At 41.9% G+C, this 18,670-nt stretch overlaps 1 protein-coding gene across 1 annotated transcript in view; it reads right to left on the reverse strand.

Annotated features, from left to right (window-relative positions):
• The window catches only part of IFT74 (intraflagellar transport 74), a 68,817-nt gene extending 50,369 nt beyond the window's left edge, over window positions 1-18,448 (reverse strand). Inside the window, exons 1-6 of the mRNA XM_040963092.1 lie at window positions 18,343-18,448; window positions 15,430-15,568; window positions 7,730-7,865; window positions 5,548-5,596; window positions 1,817-1,915; window positions 1,610-1,670 (exon numbers count right to left, since the gene is read on the reverse strand). Of these exons, the coding sequence (XP_040819026.1) occupies window positions 1,610-1,670; window positions 1,817-1,915; window positions 5,548-5,596; window positions 7,730-7,865; window positions 15,430-15,549 (465 nt within the window). The 5' untranslated portion in view covers window positions 15,550-15,568; window positions 18,343-18,448. The remainder of the gene's footprint in view (window positions 1-1,609; window positions 1,671-1,816; window positions 1,916-5,547; window positions 5,597-7,729; window positions 7,866-15,429; window positions 15,569-18,342) is intronic.
• Between the last annotated feature and the right edge of the window lie 222 nt (window positions 18,449-18,670).

The following is an 18,670-nucleotide window of genomic DNA, read 5'->3' on the forward strand; positions in this document are numbered from 1 at the left end:
TAATATCTTCCAGGATAAAAACAAATATTGAACTAATTTTAAGTAAACACATACTACACATATGAAAATATGTAAGCTACTTTTTTACAGCAGAAAAGTGAGCAATAATTAACCATTTCTTCAGGTGTTTCGTAGCATTTTACCTGCTCTGGAATGATAGCTGAGCTTATAAAGAGGGCTCTACAAAACCAAGTTTTTGGATTATCTGGCTTACTCTCTTTTCCAGGGAAGAATAATATTAACAGATTTACAAATTTACACTAAGATGTTGTATTTACAAGTACACTAAGGAAAATAAAATTTTTCTTCATCTTCCAAAAATCAAGGAAAAAAAAAAACAACAAAACATAGCCAGAGCACTGGTAAGCCTGCTTCCAAATGTTGGGCAGTAGCTAACAAAGCATTTATTATGTGCCAAAACATGTTCAGAGCCTGACGTATGTATTAACACATTGAATTTCCACAATTATAGATAAACGCTAACAAGATCTAACATTTACTTGAATGTTAATCATACTTCTGTCAATACCTACTAAGTGCCTCCTTGGTATTGGGGATGAGTTCATTAAACTTACAAACAGCAGATTTTACATATTAGTATCATTTTCATGTTAACTAATGTACTTCATGCATTCTATAACTAAAAATTCCTTTTAAATGTCACTGCAAATTCTATGAAAACTGTTTTTCTCAAATTTAGACAAAATATCACTTATTAAATTAGCCTTACTGAATGTTTCATACTGCAAAGTGTTTGTTATGGATTGTACGGCTCAGGATAATTTAGAATGTCAATATACAACTAGCAAAATTCCATTGATAAGTATAATACAACAATATGAGACAGCTATATCTTAATTTAGCTCAATATTACGGTAGAATGTTACTTCCTTCTTATAACAATATCTCTTAATAAGAGGAGTGAGATTAAAAAGTTTACCACTTTGATTAAATCCAGACATGACTGCTGCATAAAACACCCAAGGAACAGGTAGAAAATATAGACCCTAGCCATTTTTATGAGGCCAATATCACCCAAAGATGGCAATAATTATCACCATCACTACGGGGATTGTTGGTTCTGAAAGGCCACGTTACGACGTATACTTGGTAGAACTATTCTTACATTACAGTCTATTTTTACAGAATATTCCAAATACTTTACTTAGAATAAAACATACACATGGAAGCAATCTGCATGCTAACTCATTACATTCTGAAAATCTGATGCTGACAACATGTCACTGCAAAGCAAAACAGGATTCTACAGCCATGACATTACTACCCAATAAATGTTAGTTTCTTCCTGATTTTTTATTTTAATTATCATTTTTTTAAATATTGTTAGGAACAAAAGCACCTGTATGTTTCACATTGCTAAGTGAAGATCTTCTGTTTTTAAATGTTAGAAGAGTACCTATCAATCTACTAACGCATTTTATTTCTAGAGAAGGAAGAGAGAAAAAGGCCCTTCACTCTTTGCACTTTTGTTAGTTAAAATCTCCCACAATCGGTATATACTCATGTATTACTTTATATTTAAAACATATTTCAAGGTGGTAAAAATATGAAAATATTCAAAAGAAATTCTCTAGAAAAGAAAAAATACCATGTTATAGTCTGCTAGTTGTCCTTGAAACTCTTTGATTTCAACAGCCAATGTCTCTGCTCTGCAAGCAAAAGGCACATTCATAAACAAGTGAACATTACAGCCATTATGAATTCAATATTATTCATAGACAACAACAAATGAGAAGTACTTTGTAAATAAATAATAAAAAACGGTCTTGCATATTTTAATTGAAAAACTACTCACCTCTTTTCATAAGACAAATACACAGAGTTCTCCTGGTTGTACATTTCTATTTCTTTCTGAAGTTTATTAATTTCAGTTGTAAGTTCACTTATTTTGCTTCTGATCAAAAGGAAATAGGACAGTCACCAATACTTCTAATCCGAAAAACTTTCTAGTTAAATCTTACATTTTTCATAAATGTACAAAAATATTAACAGCTTGTGAAATTTACTCAAGTAAGAAAATGTTTCAGTGACTCATTGAATTATAAGCGAAGTCTACCCCAAGTCTGTTCTACTCAAATAATGAGAAACATACATTCTCTAAACATTAAGAGGATTGGGGGGGGGGGGTGCAAGCATATGGCTTAGCAGCATAAGGCACAGCTGGGAACGTATGGGTGCCTCTTCAAATTCTGACTCTGCCACTTTCAGTCTAGCCCCTGGCTAAGTATCTGAGAAAGCAGAAGATGAAGGCCCAAGAATTTGGGTCCCTGCTACCCACATGGGAAAACTGGATGGAATTCCAATCGCTTTGCTTCAGCCTGGCCTGCTCTGGCTATTACAGCCACCTGGACATTGAAGCAGCAAATTAAGATCTCTCTCTCTCCCTCAATCTGTCAGTCTATCTTTCAAATACATTTTTTAAAAAAATCTTCTATGAAAGAGAGAAGAGAAATTTAAAAAAAAAAAAAAAGAGGGAGAAAGGAAGGAAGGTGGGCGGGTATGGGGTAGAGCAGTGAACACACTGAAAGGAAGGCTTGAGTGCCTGCTCTGAGTCCCAGCTCCTGGGCCTGCTCATGTGTACCCTGCAGGTAGAAGGTAATGGCTTAGCTATTCCAGCCTGGGCCACCTTCTGTGGGAGAGCAGCATGGAGTTCTAGGATCCTCGCTTTGGCCAAGTTAGTGCTCTCTATTGGCAGCAACTTGTGAATGAATAAGCAGACGGAAGATTTCTGTCTATCTTAAAAAATGAAAAGAAATAAAAATGTTTAAAAAGAATGAGGAAATTGGGGAATCTTAGTACCTATAAAACTATGTCTCATAATACAATGTAATCAATAAAGACAAAAAAAAAAAGACAGTTGTGGAAATGGACAGGATTGAAGTGAACTGGTAAAGGAATAAAACTAAAAGGAAATCAGAAAAAAAAAAAAAGATGAGGAAATAGAACCACAACAGATGGCTCATCAAACAGCACTATCCATAGACACATGTAGATATTCAACTGTCAGGCCTGGCAGCGTGGCCTAACAACTAAAGTCCTCGCCTTGAACGCACCAGGATCCCATATGAGCACCAGTTCTAATCCTGGCAGCTCCACTTCCCATCCAGCTCCCTGCTTGTGGCCTGGGAAAGCAGTCAAGGACAGCCCAATACTTCGGGATCCTGCATCCGTTTGGGGGACCTGGAAGATGTTCCTGGCTCCTGGCTCTGGATCGGCACAGCACTGGCCGTTGCGGTCACTTCCAGAGTGAATCATCGGATGGAAGATCTTCCTCTCTGCCTCTCCTCCTCTCTGTACATCTGACTTTCTAATAAAAATAAATAAATCTTTAAAAAAAAAAAGATATTCAACTGTCATCCCTAATAGAGCAATTTCTGAATGATGACATGATTGACACTTTATAGTGAATGATCCTTTGTGATGGAAACTACCTTTCCCACTATAGGATGCTTTGGCAGAATCCTTCATCTGAATGCCAGTAGTGCCTCTGTTAACTCTAGTTGTAGCAACCAGGAATGTGTATAGAATTGAGCAAGTGTTCCAGGGGTGGGGGGAGGGGGAGGGAATCACAACCAAACCCCTTGAGAACTACTGCTCCAAAGTTAAACGATTATACAAACAGCTAGAATTAAGATGAATTAAGAAAACAGGGCTTTTAGGGCATGATGAAAGGATAAATTAAATCAAAAAGAAATAGAGACAAAGAAAACACAAGAAGAAAAAGTAAAACAGAAAATGGAGCTGCGGCAGTAGGACATCTGGACAGAGAAAGGGAGGCAGAGAATGACAAAGTCCTTAATTGAGAGCTACATACTTAGAAACTTATAACAAAGCTAATGAACTGATTAAAAATAAGCTGCATTTGCAGCAATTAACTAAATACATACTTACACAAAATTCTGCACTGATTAAAGCATAAGCATGATATTAGATATAATTAGTGACACTTCAAAGACATGAATAATGTATGTCAGAATTGTTGAAAAAGCATAAAAGATCATTTTTATCATTACATTAAAAATAAAGTTTAAATATGGTGGGGCTTTTTATTCTCAGATTTTTTTCCCTTATTTTGAAAGAGTTATAGAAAGAGAGATCTTTTCCACACTGACTCACTTCTCAAATGACCACACTACCCAACTATGCCAGGCTGAAGCCATGAGCCTGGAGCTTCTTCTGGGTTTCCCACGTAGGTACAGGAACCCCAGCATTTAAGCCATCTCCCACTGCTGTCCCAAGTACATCAGCAGACAGCTGGATTGGAATTGGAGTAGTGAAGTTTCAGGCTAGCATCCTTCTGGGATACCAGTGTTACAGAATGCAGCTCAACCCATGATGCCAAAATGCCAGTCTCAAATATGCTACTGCTTAAACTTTTGTGTTCCTATCAAACTTTATATTCAAACTTAACCCCTAATAAAATTAAGACATAAGTATCCAGTGCAGCAGTTCATTTGCCAGGTGGGACACCTGCATTCAGTATTGCAGTGCCTGTGTCTGAGTCCCAACTCTGCTGCTGATTCAGCTTCCTGTTGATGTGCACTCAGACAGCAGGGACAGCTCAAGCAGTTGTGTCCCTGCCACCCAGAAAAGGGATGCAGGCTGAGTTCTCTGCTAACTTTAGTTTGTGCCATTCCAGCAGCTGCAGGCATGTGGGAAGTGATTTTCTCTCTGCCTACCTCTCAAATAAAGTATTTAAGGATTTTAGTTGGAAAAAAAAATATGAACAGGTCAGGCCTTTAGGATGTGATTAGAACTTGAGGTTTTTCCATAACAGACAGGATAATTTTTTTTTGCTCTTCTAACACATGACACAACACAGAGAGAGCCATCCATGAGAATTAGGCCCTCACCAAACACTGGATCTTCCAGTACCTTGAGTTTGGATTTGTTAGCCATCAAAATTATGAGACATAAATGCCTATTTTTCAAGCTGTATTAATTATTATTGGAAAGGTAGATCAGATTTGCAGGAAGAAGGAAAGATAGAAAGATCTTCCAACCACTGGTTCACTCCCCAAATGGCCACAACAGGTGAAGCAAAGCCGATCCAAAGCCAAAAGCCAGGAGCTCCCTCTTGGTCTCCCACACAGGTGCAGGATCCCAAGTCTTTGGGCCATCCTTGACTGCTTTCCCAGCCATAAGCAGGGAGCTGGATGGGAAGCAGAGATGCCAGGACACGACCCAGGGCCCATGTGGGATCCCAGTGCTAACACTGTGAGGATTTAGCCATTGAGCCATTGAGCTGGGTCCAATTTCCATTATTTCTAAATGACACAGTCTCAAATATTTTGTTACAGCAACACAATCAGATTTTAAGAGAAATCAAACAACTCACACGTACAAACTTAAAATTCTCAGCCTAACTGTATTATTACATCTATTCTGCAGTATAGTCAAATGAACCAATATTAAACTAAAATACAAAATAAGGCAGAAATCAAAAGACTTAATATCATCATAATAACTTCCTATAACTAAAAACTTAACAATCATGCACAGAAAAGATATATTTATCTAACATACCTGAGAAGTCCAAGATAATAAGATTTATCTAAAATCTGCCTCTGGGGACCTACAAAATATTTTGAAATGTTAGTATTCAGTTTGAAAATGCCACTGAAATGACAAGCTGAAAGAATAATCAAAACAACATACCACAATTTACAGACAATTGGCAAAAATGTCCCGATAAGTCAAGAAAAATAATCAAAATGGAAAAGAGAATGAGTATCTTTAGTCATTAGGAAAGCCTCAATTAAGACCAGAAAGATGGGAAGATGCTGCTAGACAACAGCACTGTCTCGAGCACAGGCTGACTGCCTGGACACGGAACTGAATCCACGGGCGCTGAGAACAGGGAATCTGCTGCAGTGATGAGCTACGTCAGCACTGCTCAATAAATAACTGCATGGAACTATTAACTGAGCACTTCAAATCTGACAGGTGCTAAAGAAAACATGATAGGGCCCGGCGCGGTGGCGCAAGTGGTTACAGTCCTCGCCTTGCACGCCCGGGATCCCATATGGGCGCCGGTTCTAATCCCGACAGCCCCGCTTCCCTTCCAGCTCCCTGCCTGTGGCCCGGGAAAGCAGTCGAGGACAGCCCAAAGTTTTGGGACCCTGCACCCACGTGGGAGACCCAGAAGAGGCTCCTGGCTTTGGACTGGCATAGCATCGGCCGTTGCGCTCACTTGGGGAGTGAATCATCTGATGGAAGATCTTCCTCTCTGTCTCTCCTCTCTGTATATCCACCTTTCCAATAAAAAAAAATAAAAATAAATTTAAAAAAATTAAAGAAAACCTGATAGGTGCTACTGAGGAGCATTTTTTCTTACTTAATTTAAATTTATGTAATCAAACCTGACAAATGGCTATCATACAGGAGGACAGTAAAGATAATACAAGACTGAAGAAAAGGACTAAGGAAATATTTCCGGGTAAATATCCCAACCCTTACAAGTGATGAAGTACCCTGCAAAGGTAAGGGGCGGTGGCAGAGAACACTGCCTGTAAGGTTTTTGCTGAGGAGAGAGAGAGAATGTCTTATTATGGAAGGAAGGAACAAGTCACAGCACACAGTAGCTCACAGGGGAAGCAGAATTCTACTATAGGATTTTGAAGTCTATTGGTAATTCTCTTAAATGAGATTGGAAAGAAGTAGGAAGAAGACTAGTTGAATGAAGTTACTAGACTAGTTAATTTCAACTTTTCCTATGGTAGCATAATAGTCAAGTAAACACATCCAAAAAATCAGTTGGTTTTTAAGATGCAGTGCACTAGATGATATTATTTTTCACATGTAAGGCTCTTGAAGGGCATGGCACACGATGAGCCCCAGATCAGCTCTATACTCCCTGCAGCGATGACTCTGCTGATGCTCCAGTCCATTGTATAAAATAGTTGCACATAACCTATGCTCTTCTTATATACTTTGAATCACTTCTACATTACTTATACTATTGAATACAATGTAAATGCTATGTAAATAATCACCATACTGCATTACTTAGAGCCTACTAACAAGGGGAAAACAGTCTGTAGGAGTACAATAATATTTACAATAAGTGTTAGGTTCATTCTGGATTAGGAATACTCAGAGACAGAAGGCTAATGATACCTTATAGGTAATTTTTTGCCAGCAGAATATCTTCATCCCTCACATTGTCATTAACAGAGAAAATAAAACATTATTAAAAAGTTCGAGTTTTGGGCTTGTAAACACCCACAGTTTTGAATCATTACAGGTAATGTATTGTTCTGCCTTCTTCACACATGAAGAGGCTTAGTGATACTCAGTATAAATCTACGTGTTAGCCTAATTTCCTCAAACATTTGCAATACAGTATTATAAGAAAAAAGTAACATTTCTTGGTTCATTTCTTATAAATACACATACATTCAATGGTGTCCCTTTGACATGAAACCTATTAAAGGATATTTCAGAATATTTCTATGTAGTACTAAGAATCTAATTTGTATCCTGAAGATTTCTTTCAGTTATGGAACTCTATATTCAGAACAATTAATACTAAAATAGCTCATATATGGATTTAACTTTCCGGTTCACAACATATTTTCACATTAATTCTGGTTTTAGCCTCACAATAATTTTGTGCACCAAATATTAAGAATTACATGCTATAATCTGACTGGGTAGCACGGTCCTATACTTTTCTTATATAAAACATCCTTCTTAAAATAGGTACCTTTCATTCCAGTTTTCATTCCACTCAAACCTTGCTGTGTTACAGGACGATCAGCAACCTTGATTTGAGAAGACAGAACTCCACCAGCCCCTATGGGACCAGCACGGGAGGCTGATCTTGCTGTTCCAGGCGGCATCTAAAAGACCAGCAAAATCCACTGTCAGTGAGCTGGAAAATCACCACATCACTACGACTGCAGAAATTCAGAGAGGTTTTGAAAACAGTAAAATTCTACACAATTTGTAAAATAATATTTGTCTAAAATATTAAATAATCAATTCTGTTTAACTCTTAAAATTCCATGAAAATTAAAATTTAAGTTAGACTACTCTACATATTATTTACAACAGCTCAAAACCAGAATGGAACCAAATCTCTTCCACAGGAAAATTTTACTAAGTTGTATCACATAAAAAATATAACTGACAAAGTAATTTTTATCATTCCATGTTTTAAAAAGATTTACTTTAATTTGAAAGACAATTACAGAGAGGGAAAACAGTGAGATCTTTCTCTGCTGGTTTACTCTTCCAATGGCCACAGCAGCTGAAGCTGGGCTGGTTGAGAACCAGGAGCCAGGAGCTTTTTCTGCGTCTTCTACAGGGGTGCTGGAGCCCAAAGATTTAAGCCATCTTCCATTACTTTCCCAGGCACATTAAGGAAACAGAGTATAACGGGGTAGCCAAAGCCTAAATCGGCACTCATACAGGATGTCGGTGCCGCAGGGGGAGGCTTAACCACAATGCCAGCCCCTTCAAATTCCTTTTGTAAGACCAAAAAATGGTAAAGGCTAATATGAAAAACAATAACGGTCATTACCATATAACAAAATTTAGTTTATGCTTACTTTCTCCTTTATATCATTTGGTGTTTTCAGCATTATTACACTGAGTATATTTGTATATTACTTTCAAATCAGAAAAAAAAGGAAATTTCTATATAAAAAAAAAGTAGGAATGACTCCACAAGATGACCGTGTAAATACGAAGGGGCTTTCATCATTCAGCAGTATCTGGATTATTACTCCGCAGGATTCTCTACTCCAAGCACCTGCAGAATTCAGTGCGGCGTGAGGCAGCAGAAGACTCCATTCCTGTCAGCTCACACGGCACCGAAAAGTACAAGATGATCTGAAGCTGTCCCAGATACTCCTCTCCTTTTGTTGCTTATCTCCCCTCTCTACTTTTCCACCCATCTCTACCAAAAACACACTAACACATCAAAAAGTGAGGCACAATTTTTAATAGGACTTAGATACAAGCTTTGGCATTTATTTTGACTATTTTTAATTCTGAGAGCTGGTGGTCCTTAATCTTAATAGCATTGTTCTTACATGATTCTGAGAATTACTCAGGAATTACTGAGCCTGTGGGCCAGCAGTAGTATCCATTCCAGAGAATGTGTTGGACAAACGAATAGTAACAGCTATTTATGCAAATGAATTTAGGATTATCCTGGAGTGATCTTTAAGAAGAATGCCAAATCTCTGCCTGAACAAACTTCTAAATAATTTTCACTTTATGTAATCAAGATTCTGAGAGCTCATTGTACAGTGTCTGAAGATTTGCAAGTTATTTTGGAAAAGGGCTGGTGTGAATGGAAGGGCCCAGACTTCTGGAATAAGGATTTTTACTATAACTTATGTCTTCCTCAATGACCAAATTATATTTCAGAATATCTAAGAATCTGAAGGCTGTATTGATAGGGTATTATAAAATTGTTATCAAAAGAATAACTTTAATAGTCTCGGGCCCAGTGCAGTGGCCTAACAACTAAAGTCCTCGCCTTGAACACACTGGGATCCCATTTGAGCACTGATTCTAATCCTGGCAGCCCTGCTTCCCATCCAGCTTTCTGCTTATGGCCTGGGAAAGCAGTTGAGGACGGCCCAAAGCCTTGGGACCCTGCGCCCGCATGGGACACCCGGAAGAGCTCCTGGCTCCTGGCTTTGGATCGGAGCAGCACCGGCTGTGGCACTCACTTGGGGAGTGAATCATCGGACGAAAGATCTGTCTCTCCTCCTCTTGTATATCTGACTTTGCGATAAAAATAAAAAAAATAGTATCAACAACAATTGGGGATGATATTCTGCCAGCTTTACTTTCAGACCTGGGATGGTCTCCCAAGGAAACTGTTGAATTTATCTGGACAAATAAGAGCCTGGACTCTATCCATGGTATATGCTCACAATGAAAGAGTCATGACTGGATATGAACTGTACTACTGCAAGAATGTGGAGGAATCCAACATGGAGGGAGGGCATGGGGAGGGGTTGAGGGAATCCCACAGCCTATGAAACTGTGTCATAGGGCCTGGCGCGGTGGCGCAAGTGGATAAAGGTCCTCGCCTTGCACGCCCGGGATCCCATATGGGCGCCAGTTCTAATCCCGACAGCCCCGCTTCCCTTCCAGCTCCCTGCCTGTGGCCTGGGAAAGCAGTCGAGGACGGCCCAAAGCTTTGGGAACCTGCACCCGCGTGGGAGACCAGGAAGAGGCTCCTGGCTTCGGATCGGCATAGTATCGGCCCATTGCGCTCACTTGGGGAGTGAATCATCAGACGGAAGATCTTCCTCTCTGTCTCTCCTCTCTGTATATCCGTCTTTCCAATGAAAAAATAATAAAAATAAATCTTAAAAAAAAAAAAAAAGAAACTGTGTCATAAAATGAAATAAAAATAAAATAAAATAAAATAATTTTAAAATAATAACAATAATAACCTCTAATTAGATTCAGAATGTAAAAAAAGATTGTGAGAGCTACTCTAATAAACTACACTATTTTTTCCACTTAGCAGCTAACAATATATAGAAGTATAAAACTACGTACAGTGGTGTGGTAGGCAGAGCCGCCATGCAGCTTCCCCATTCCCCACTCATGACATCAGCATCCCCAGGGGGTTCAGCTCCTGTCTTGCTGCTCCACTTCCGATTCAGCTGCCTGCTGATGGCCTGGAAAGGCACTGGCAGATGAGCCTCTGCCAGCCATGTGGGAGACCCAAGTGAAATTCCTAATTACTGGTTCCAGCCTGGTTCAGAACCTGATCACTGTGGCCACTTGGGCAGTGAACTAGTGGACTGAAGAACTCTCTCTCCCTGTTTGTAACTATTTCAAATAAATCAATAAACCTTAAAGAAGACAAAAATTGCAGGTCCCACCTTGCAACTGCCAGAATCCTACACGGATGCTGGTTTGTGTCCTGCCTGCCTGCCCCACTTGCCATGCAGCTCCTTGGCATCCTGTGCCCCAGGGGTTGGGGGATCTGAAGGAAGCTCCTGGTTCCTGACTTTGGATCGGCTCAGCTCCTGCCATTGTGACCATCTGGGGAGTGAACTAGCAGATGGAAGACCTTTCTTTCTGTCCCTTCTCTTTGTAAATCTTTCTTTCTAATAAAAAAGATTTTAAAAATAATGAAATTGTCATTTATACTATCATTAAAAATTTGCACACATTAGAAAGAATGGGTTAATGTGTATAAACATGGAAATGCATTAGCCATATATCACAGAAAGAAAAGGACAGATAAACAGAATGTATACTGTATTACTTTGATTTTGGAAATTATCTATGCATATGTGTCCATAACTGCATAGAAAAAAATATCTGTAACATACACATCACACAGCTGACATCTGTCATACCTGAAATAGGAGGGAATTCTGACACTTCTCCGACATTTGAATGCCTTACAGCAAGCATTACTACTTTGAAACTGCAAACATTAGACAGATAAAGTGCCTGGCAAACAGTAGGTGGCCAATAACTGTCAGACTAACTTTCTTAGTATACATTTATTGACAAGCATCAATTCTTAGTAAAATAAGACACCTGATCTTAGTACCAGATAAAAGACTCCAAAAATATTTCTGTTGATTACAATCTGATATTAACTGAAACTCTAGAAAAATCTAAAAACCTTAGCAAAAGGTAACTTCAACAAAATTGTTTCTTCCAAAATATTCTTCTGCTTATAAACACAGGAACTGGAATTCTCTATATTTTGCAGTTAGGTTCCTTCTGTGTTAGTCAAAAGCAATATGTGAATTTCAAAGAAACTGCCAGACATCTTGTTATATTCTTTTGTATTTAATTTCTTTATCATGTACATATAAATGCATGTTTACACACTGAAGGGATACCACACTGCTTTTTCACTTGATTCAAAATTGTGAAAGTATATTTTCCTCAAATATATTTGAAAATAATTTTCAATGAACTTTCATAGCCTATTTTAGAATCAGATGTGTCATTTAAGATTCACCTGTTTCAGGGTCAGCTGTTATGTCTAGATTTTTGACACTACAATAATAATAATATGCTAAGTATTTTTGCAGGATAATTTTGCGCTTAGGAGTATAAGTTCAAAAATGTTACCCAACTCTCCCTAAATGGTGTGGGTTACTGACACATGATTTACAACACTGTCCATCTTATATTAATCTCCACATTTACAAGAGTACTTCAAGAAGTTTGGCCGGGAGAGTTGTCCAATTTGTTCTGCCGTCCATCCTCTGCCATGGTACTAGGCATCCTCTACAGACCTCAGTGAACTACATATCCCGCATGTGCATCTGAGCATGCCATCCACCGCACAGGCTTCAGCAACTGAGGATGCCCTGATCTGTCATACACACTCCCCTTCAGACTACAGATCCTATGATTTTCCCTGAGTCCAGTGGTCCGGCTGGGAGGTCCCCAAAGAAACCTCACCAAAGGTAACTCCCAATCTGACTCCCACGTGTGGCAGCCAGTACAGGTTCTGTCCATCACCCTCTGTTGGGTTTTTGGCCTAGTCTGAATTGGCGCAACTCCTGTCCTGCAGGGTGCAGCAGCCTTGCCCAACAAGCCCACACCAATTCCTGCTCTTACTGTTGGACACTGCAGCCTGGCCTACCAAGACCCAACTCTCATGTGGTTCAGAGGTACCAAGACCTAGCCCAGCCCATTCTACACCTATCCTGGCTTTCATGAGCACCAGTGGCTGCTGGAGTCTAGTTTAGTCTGGCACACCTCAGACCCATGCCCAGGGATACTGAACTCATGACCAACCCGGATCACCACCCCCATTCCAGTTCTCATGCTCACCAGTCTGAAACACAACCCAGCAAGGGCATCCCCTTAGCTCCCAGACCAGGCCTGCTCCCAACCACAGTTTTCATGCCTGCCAGTGGTTGCTCTGACACAGCCAACACAGCCCATCCCATCTTAGCCTTTCCCATCATCGGAAGCTACAGCCTGGCCTGGCCTGGTGGGTGTTACAGCCTAGTTCTACTCAACCTGCCCCCATCCCTGCCTTCCATGCAAATTGGTAGGAGTGATAGCCTAGCCCAGCATGACCTGCAGCCCATCCTGGTTCCTGCACGCTGTCAGTGTGCTATGGTTTATCCTTGCCCTGCCCTGTCTGTTCCTCCCGGGCCGACTCACATACTCGCCAACAAATGCAGCAGCCCTGCCTGGCCTGACCAACACCCAGGCCTGAATCATGTGCTCACCGGCAGGAGCAACAGCCCACCAGTAGAGTTCCCCAACTTCCTGAACCAAGCCCACTCCCAGACTCAGATCCCACACATGCAAGTGGGTACAAGGCCTTTAACTGCCATAATCTAGCTGCTTCCATCTTGCTTTTGTGTGTGCTGGTAGATGCTGTAACCTGGCCCACCCCAGACTCCATTCTTGGGTGTGCCCATGGGTGCTACAGTTGGATCAGCTCGGCCTGTTCCCAACCCAGGTACACATGAGTATCAGACGGTTCCATGGTCATGCATAGCTTGTCCCATCATCACCCTCAGCTCTTAAGCTAACCAGCAGATACTGCAGTTTCCACAGGGCTGGGCTCACATATCCCCATTGAATCTACCCCAAAACCCAGTTTTCTCTAGTTAGTTAGTGTCATGGCCCAGCCTAACGTGACCCATCCCCTTTTCTGATACTCACTGGCAGGTACTACGATCTAGTCCCACCAAGTAAGCCCCCAAGCCCTAGCTTTTGTGTGTACTGGTGAGCAGTGGTAGATGTTAACTAGCACAGCTCAGGTCTCCCACATGGGTGGGTACATTGGTCTGACTCAGAAAGGTCCTCCAATTTCCCTCCTTGAATCTGCTTAGTCTTAGCCCCTCTACTTACCTGGAGTACAGGGCCTTACTAGTGGAAGTCCCCCAGAAGTCATTAGTCACCTGCAACATATGCCCTCAGGGGTCTCCTGTCCCCTCCCCAACATCCAATCACTCCCCTTCCCCAGAGCCCTACATCCAAAAGCACATAGGATCTTCAGCCAGGTCCTGTGGCAGGATGGCATGCTGGCCTGGAGTCCTGTCTGCCAACTCATAACCCCAGGGCACGCATAAATCCCCCAACTGGCCCCCAAGCAGGCATGCTGGCCTAGAGACCCATCACATTACAAGTCCCCAAGCCTGGTCCACTCATACAGCATGCCAGCAGGAAAGCCTTGGGCCCCACACCTCCCACCATCGCCACACACCACCCTCCCAGAACCAAAGCATTTGCAGGAGTCCCCAGGCCCAGGGAGTGAGTTTCATGGTCCCTAGAAAGCAATCAACCAATGTGGGAAATGGAAGGAACAATAAGCCTAAATTACTTCATTTCTAAACTACCTAGAAATGTAATAGAAGTTATGACGGAGGGAATAAAAAAGAATTTTAAACAGTAGACTTCTGGGGCCCAGCACAGTAGCCTAGTAGCTAAAGTCCTTGCCTTGCATGTCCAAGATCCCATTTGGGTGCAGACTCTTGGACTGCTGTTAGATACCAGTTAGGATGCTCCTATTTCCTATGGAAATATCTGGGTTCAAGTCCCAGCTCTTCTCCTGGCTAATGTGCATCCTGGGAGGCAGTAAATGATGACTCAAGGAGCTGGCCACTGTCCATACCCCCCGAAGGTTTGGACTGCATTCCTGGCTCCCAGCTCTAGTTCTATCCAGCCCTGGCAGCTACAGTCATTTTAGTAGTGGACAGAACCCATCTGTCTCCTTTATTTATTTTTACTAGAAAGACAGATATACAGAGAAGAGGTGAGATAGAAAGGAAGATCTTCTGTCGGTGTTTCACTCCCCAAGTGGCCATAGTGGCTGGAGCTGAGTTGATCCAAAGCCAGGAGTCCAGAGCCTCTTCCAGGTCTCCCACACGGGTGCAGGGTCCCAAGGCTTTGGGCTGTCCTTGACTGCTTCCCCAGGCCACAAGCAGGGAGCTGGATGGGAAGCAGGGCTGCTGGGATTATAACAGGCACCCAGTTGGGATCCCAGCACATGCAAGGCGAGCACTTTAACCACGAGGCTACCACACCAGGCCCTAAATAGAATTTTTAAATAAATTATCAGTTACTGGAATCTTCTATTGAACAAACCATGCTGCAGGCATTTTAATCCTTAACAATATGCTTACATATACATGTTTTACCACTCTATTCTATTTTGTTTGATTCTAGCCCAATACACTTTGCATTTAACTTACTTACTGCTACTTTAAATGTGGGGATCAGCAAGGACTGTCCCTCAACAGTATTCTTTTTTCTCAACAGTGTCTTCCAAACATTCTCCCACATTTATACCTACAGATGTGTTCCAAAATAACAAATATATGTGTTTACAAAATAAAGGAACAGCAAGGCAGAATCTCTTACTATAGAAAGGATTTATAACTTCTACCAGAAAATATGTACAAGAATTCAGCAGATTTGGTTTCAACTTACTCCAGTTGCCACTCGAATACTTCCTGACGAGGGTCGCACTGCGGAAGGAGGCCTTCCTGGCAACCCAATTCCACCTCGAGAAACAGGACGAGACGTTGACGGTTTGTGATTGCTTGCCATGGTTCACTCGCTTTATCCACTGTTTGAAAACAACAAATACTTCAATTTTTCCTTTGCTTTATTTACAAGAAACACCAGCAGTAGCTCATCACACCCTTCCTTCAGTTAATTCACACAGATTTTTCATGAAAATGGCAATTGCAGGACTGATGCTGCTGTGTAGTGGGCAAACAGTGCCAGTATCCCATATGGGAGCTAGATTGAATCCCAGCTGTTTCACTTCTGATCCAGCTCCCTACTAACCTGCCTGGGAAAGCAATAAAGGATGGTCCAAGTGCTTGGGGTCCTGCACCCACACGGGAGACCTGGCAGAAGCTCCTGGCTCCTAGCTTCAGACTGGTCCAGTTCAAAGCATTGAGATCATCTGGGAAATAAACCAGCCAATGAAGATCTGTCTTTCCCTCTCTCTGTAAATCTGCAAGGAGGAAAGTAAAGAAGGGAAAAGAGAAAGAAAGGAAGAGTGAGTGAAAGAAGAAAGAGAAAGGAAGGAAGGAAAGAAGGAAGAAAAAATTTGCCATTGTAGGTACTACTATAAAGCTGAGTCTCCTTTATTTTGTTCAGTTTTGACACTAATGCTCTATTAACAACTGTGAGATTATGTATTATTTTCTTGCCAAAATACAACTCCTTCAAGGCCAGTGGGTGGCTCAACAGGCTAACCTCTGTCGTGCAGTGCTGGTATCCCATTCAGATGCTGGTTCTAGTCCCAGCTGCTCCACTTCCTGCCCAGCTTTCTGCTTGTGGCTTGGGAAAACAGTGAAGGGTGGTTCAAGTCCTTAGGACCCTGCACCCATGTGAGAGACCCAGGGAATTGGCTCAGCTTCAGCAGACACAGCCACTTGGGGAATGATCACCAGATAGAAGATCTTTCATTCTGCCTTTTCTTCTCTCTCTCTCTCTCTCTCTGTCAAATAAAAATAAAATAAATCTTTAAAAACAAAAAGACAGGGTCTGGAGCCACATTTCTTCGGATACTTCCTGGCAGTTATTATCCAGTGAACGTCCAACCTGCCCTCCATCTTTACAAACGTCTTTTATAAATCAGTTCTCTGTCTCTATTATAATCCCACCACTACCCTGGATGACTAACAGTCTACCTCACAATTTCCGGACCTCAATTTTACTAAATATTTCAACTCCATTTCAGTATTTACAGCTATGGCCAGACAGAAGCCTTTCAACATCTTACAAACACTTTATCTCAAACATCTTAATTACTCTATTCTCTGGCCTTCATCATATATTCACAAAAAGTAGTTAACTGATCATATTTGAAAGGCAGAAAGTTTAAGAAACAGAGAGTTTCCCCCAAAAGCCTAAAAGAGCTGGTAGGAGCCAGGCCAAAGGTGGGAGCTAGAACTCAATCTGGGTGGCCGAGACACAAGACCGAGAGGAACAGACAGGGACAGCAACTCAACCACTCCTATCTGGGATACTGGCATCCCAGAAGCTGTGCACGGCTACAGCAAATGGCTGCTCCCTTGTCTCATTTTTAGTAGCACTACATCTCCTTTTAAACCATTTCCTTCATTCACTTTATCTCCCAGCTTGCTAATTCACTCTTCTATTCAGAATGTTATATAAAAATTTTACCAATAATTTACAGTAACTTATCTTCCAAATGAGGGTCACGGCCTCCCAAGTTTTAAAAAATATGACAGGTTATGATAAATATACTTTTAATACACAGTAGGAAAAGAAAGTTTGCTAAACATAGGAGGAGTAAACTTGTTTCATTAAATTTTCATTTCAGTTGTGCTTACATAACTTTTAACATCCTTGTCGACCGGCCTGTGGCATAAAAAATGTTCTGTCTGGGACCTGTGCCAAGGTGTAATAGGTCATGCCTCCACCTGAGGTGCCAGCATCCCATAATGCACACAGGTCTGCATCCTAGCTGCTCTGCTTCACTCCACTTCTGATCCAGCTTCCTGCTTCTGCTCTGAGAAAGCAAGGGAGGGTGGCTCAAGTCCTGGGTCCACCTGTACCCACAGGGGAGACCCAGAGGAAGCTCTTGGCTCTAGTTCAGCTCAGCCCCAGCAGTTGCCACCATCTGGGGAGTGAATGAGCAGATGGAAGCTCGCTCTCTCTTTTCTCTGTGTAACTCTGCCTTTTAATAAGAATATTTTAAAATGCCATTTCATAATGTAGTTCATGTAGAAAACTTAGGAAAATAATGAGCTGGAGAAAGAGTATGGAGAAAAAGAGCACAGTGCCCAAAACTGTTCTAGAAATGTCAGTGCACACAGACCACAGCTATACGGGAACACCCAGAAAGCAGACACCAGTCCGAAATGGGTTAAGGAAATTTGGGGAGGTCAGGCACTAACTGCAGAGTTATCCAAGCCTAGTCATACACCCTCTGGGGTTATGACAACAACCAGGAGCGACCTGGCCTTTAGGGACGGGAAGATCAGGGCAGTTACCAGTTGTTTAAACTTACTCCCTCTGCATGTATTTGCTCAACTGCAAGACAGAAACGTGGCAGGCAGTCCCACCTTGCAGGGCTGCAAAAATCATAGGTAGGGTATATAAACCCAGTGCCTAATTATCATTGTTATTCGCCTAAGAAAACTTCCAAGTGAAGTGGAGGGTTACTAAGTCCCAACGGACACAAATTCATTACTTTTGACTAAAATCTTTCCAATCTGAGACTCACGGGTACCCTACCCTCTGAGGGCCCGAAAATAACCGCCAAGAACCATTGTTCGAATTCGTTTTGTTTGGAGCCACCGGCATCCCCAATATAAGAGAACTGCCCCGGGAGGACTGGATAAGACCTGGGTTTCTCACCTCCCCCGGCGCGGAAGCAGGACGGCTGCCCGGCTCCGGGCCGCTTCAACCGCTCTCTGAGGCAGCAGCCAAGGCAGAAGCAACGCCGGCCGCGCCCACGGTTTCCCCGCGCGTCTCCGGGTTCACTCGCGCCGCTTCCCCAGGCCTGAGGCCTAGGTACAGGTCGACGCGCGCCGTCGCGTATCCCGGCAACGGGGGCGGGGCCGCAGCTCCCGTCTCCCGATTGGTCAACTTTGCACTGTCGCCTGGTACCATCCCATAGCTCTCGCGATGTTTGAGCGGATAGTTTTCAGGATACCTCAGTTCATTTCTAGAAGAAATGTATAGC

The sequence above is a fragment of the Ochotona curzoniae genome, unplaced genomic scaffold, assembly GCF_017591425.1.
Source record: "Ochotona curzoniae isolate NIBS_2020 unplaced genomic scaffold, NIBS_Ocur_1.0 scaffold_3208, whole genome shotgun sequence".
In the NCBI taxonomy this organism is placed as follows: domain Eukaryota; kingdom Metazoa; phylum Chordata; class Mammalia; order Lagomorpha; family Ochotonidae; genus Ochotona; species Ochotona curzoniae.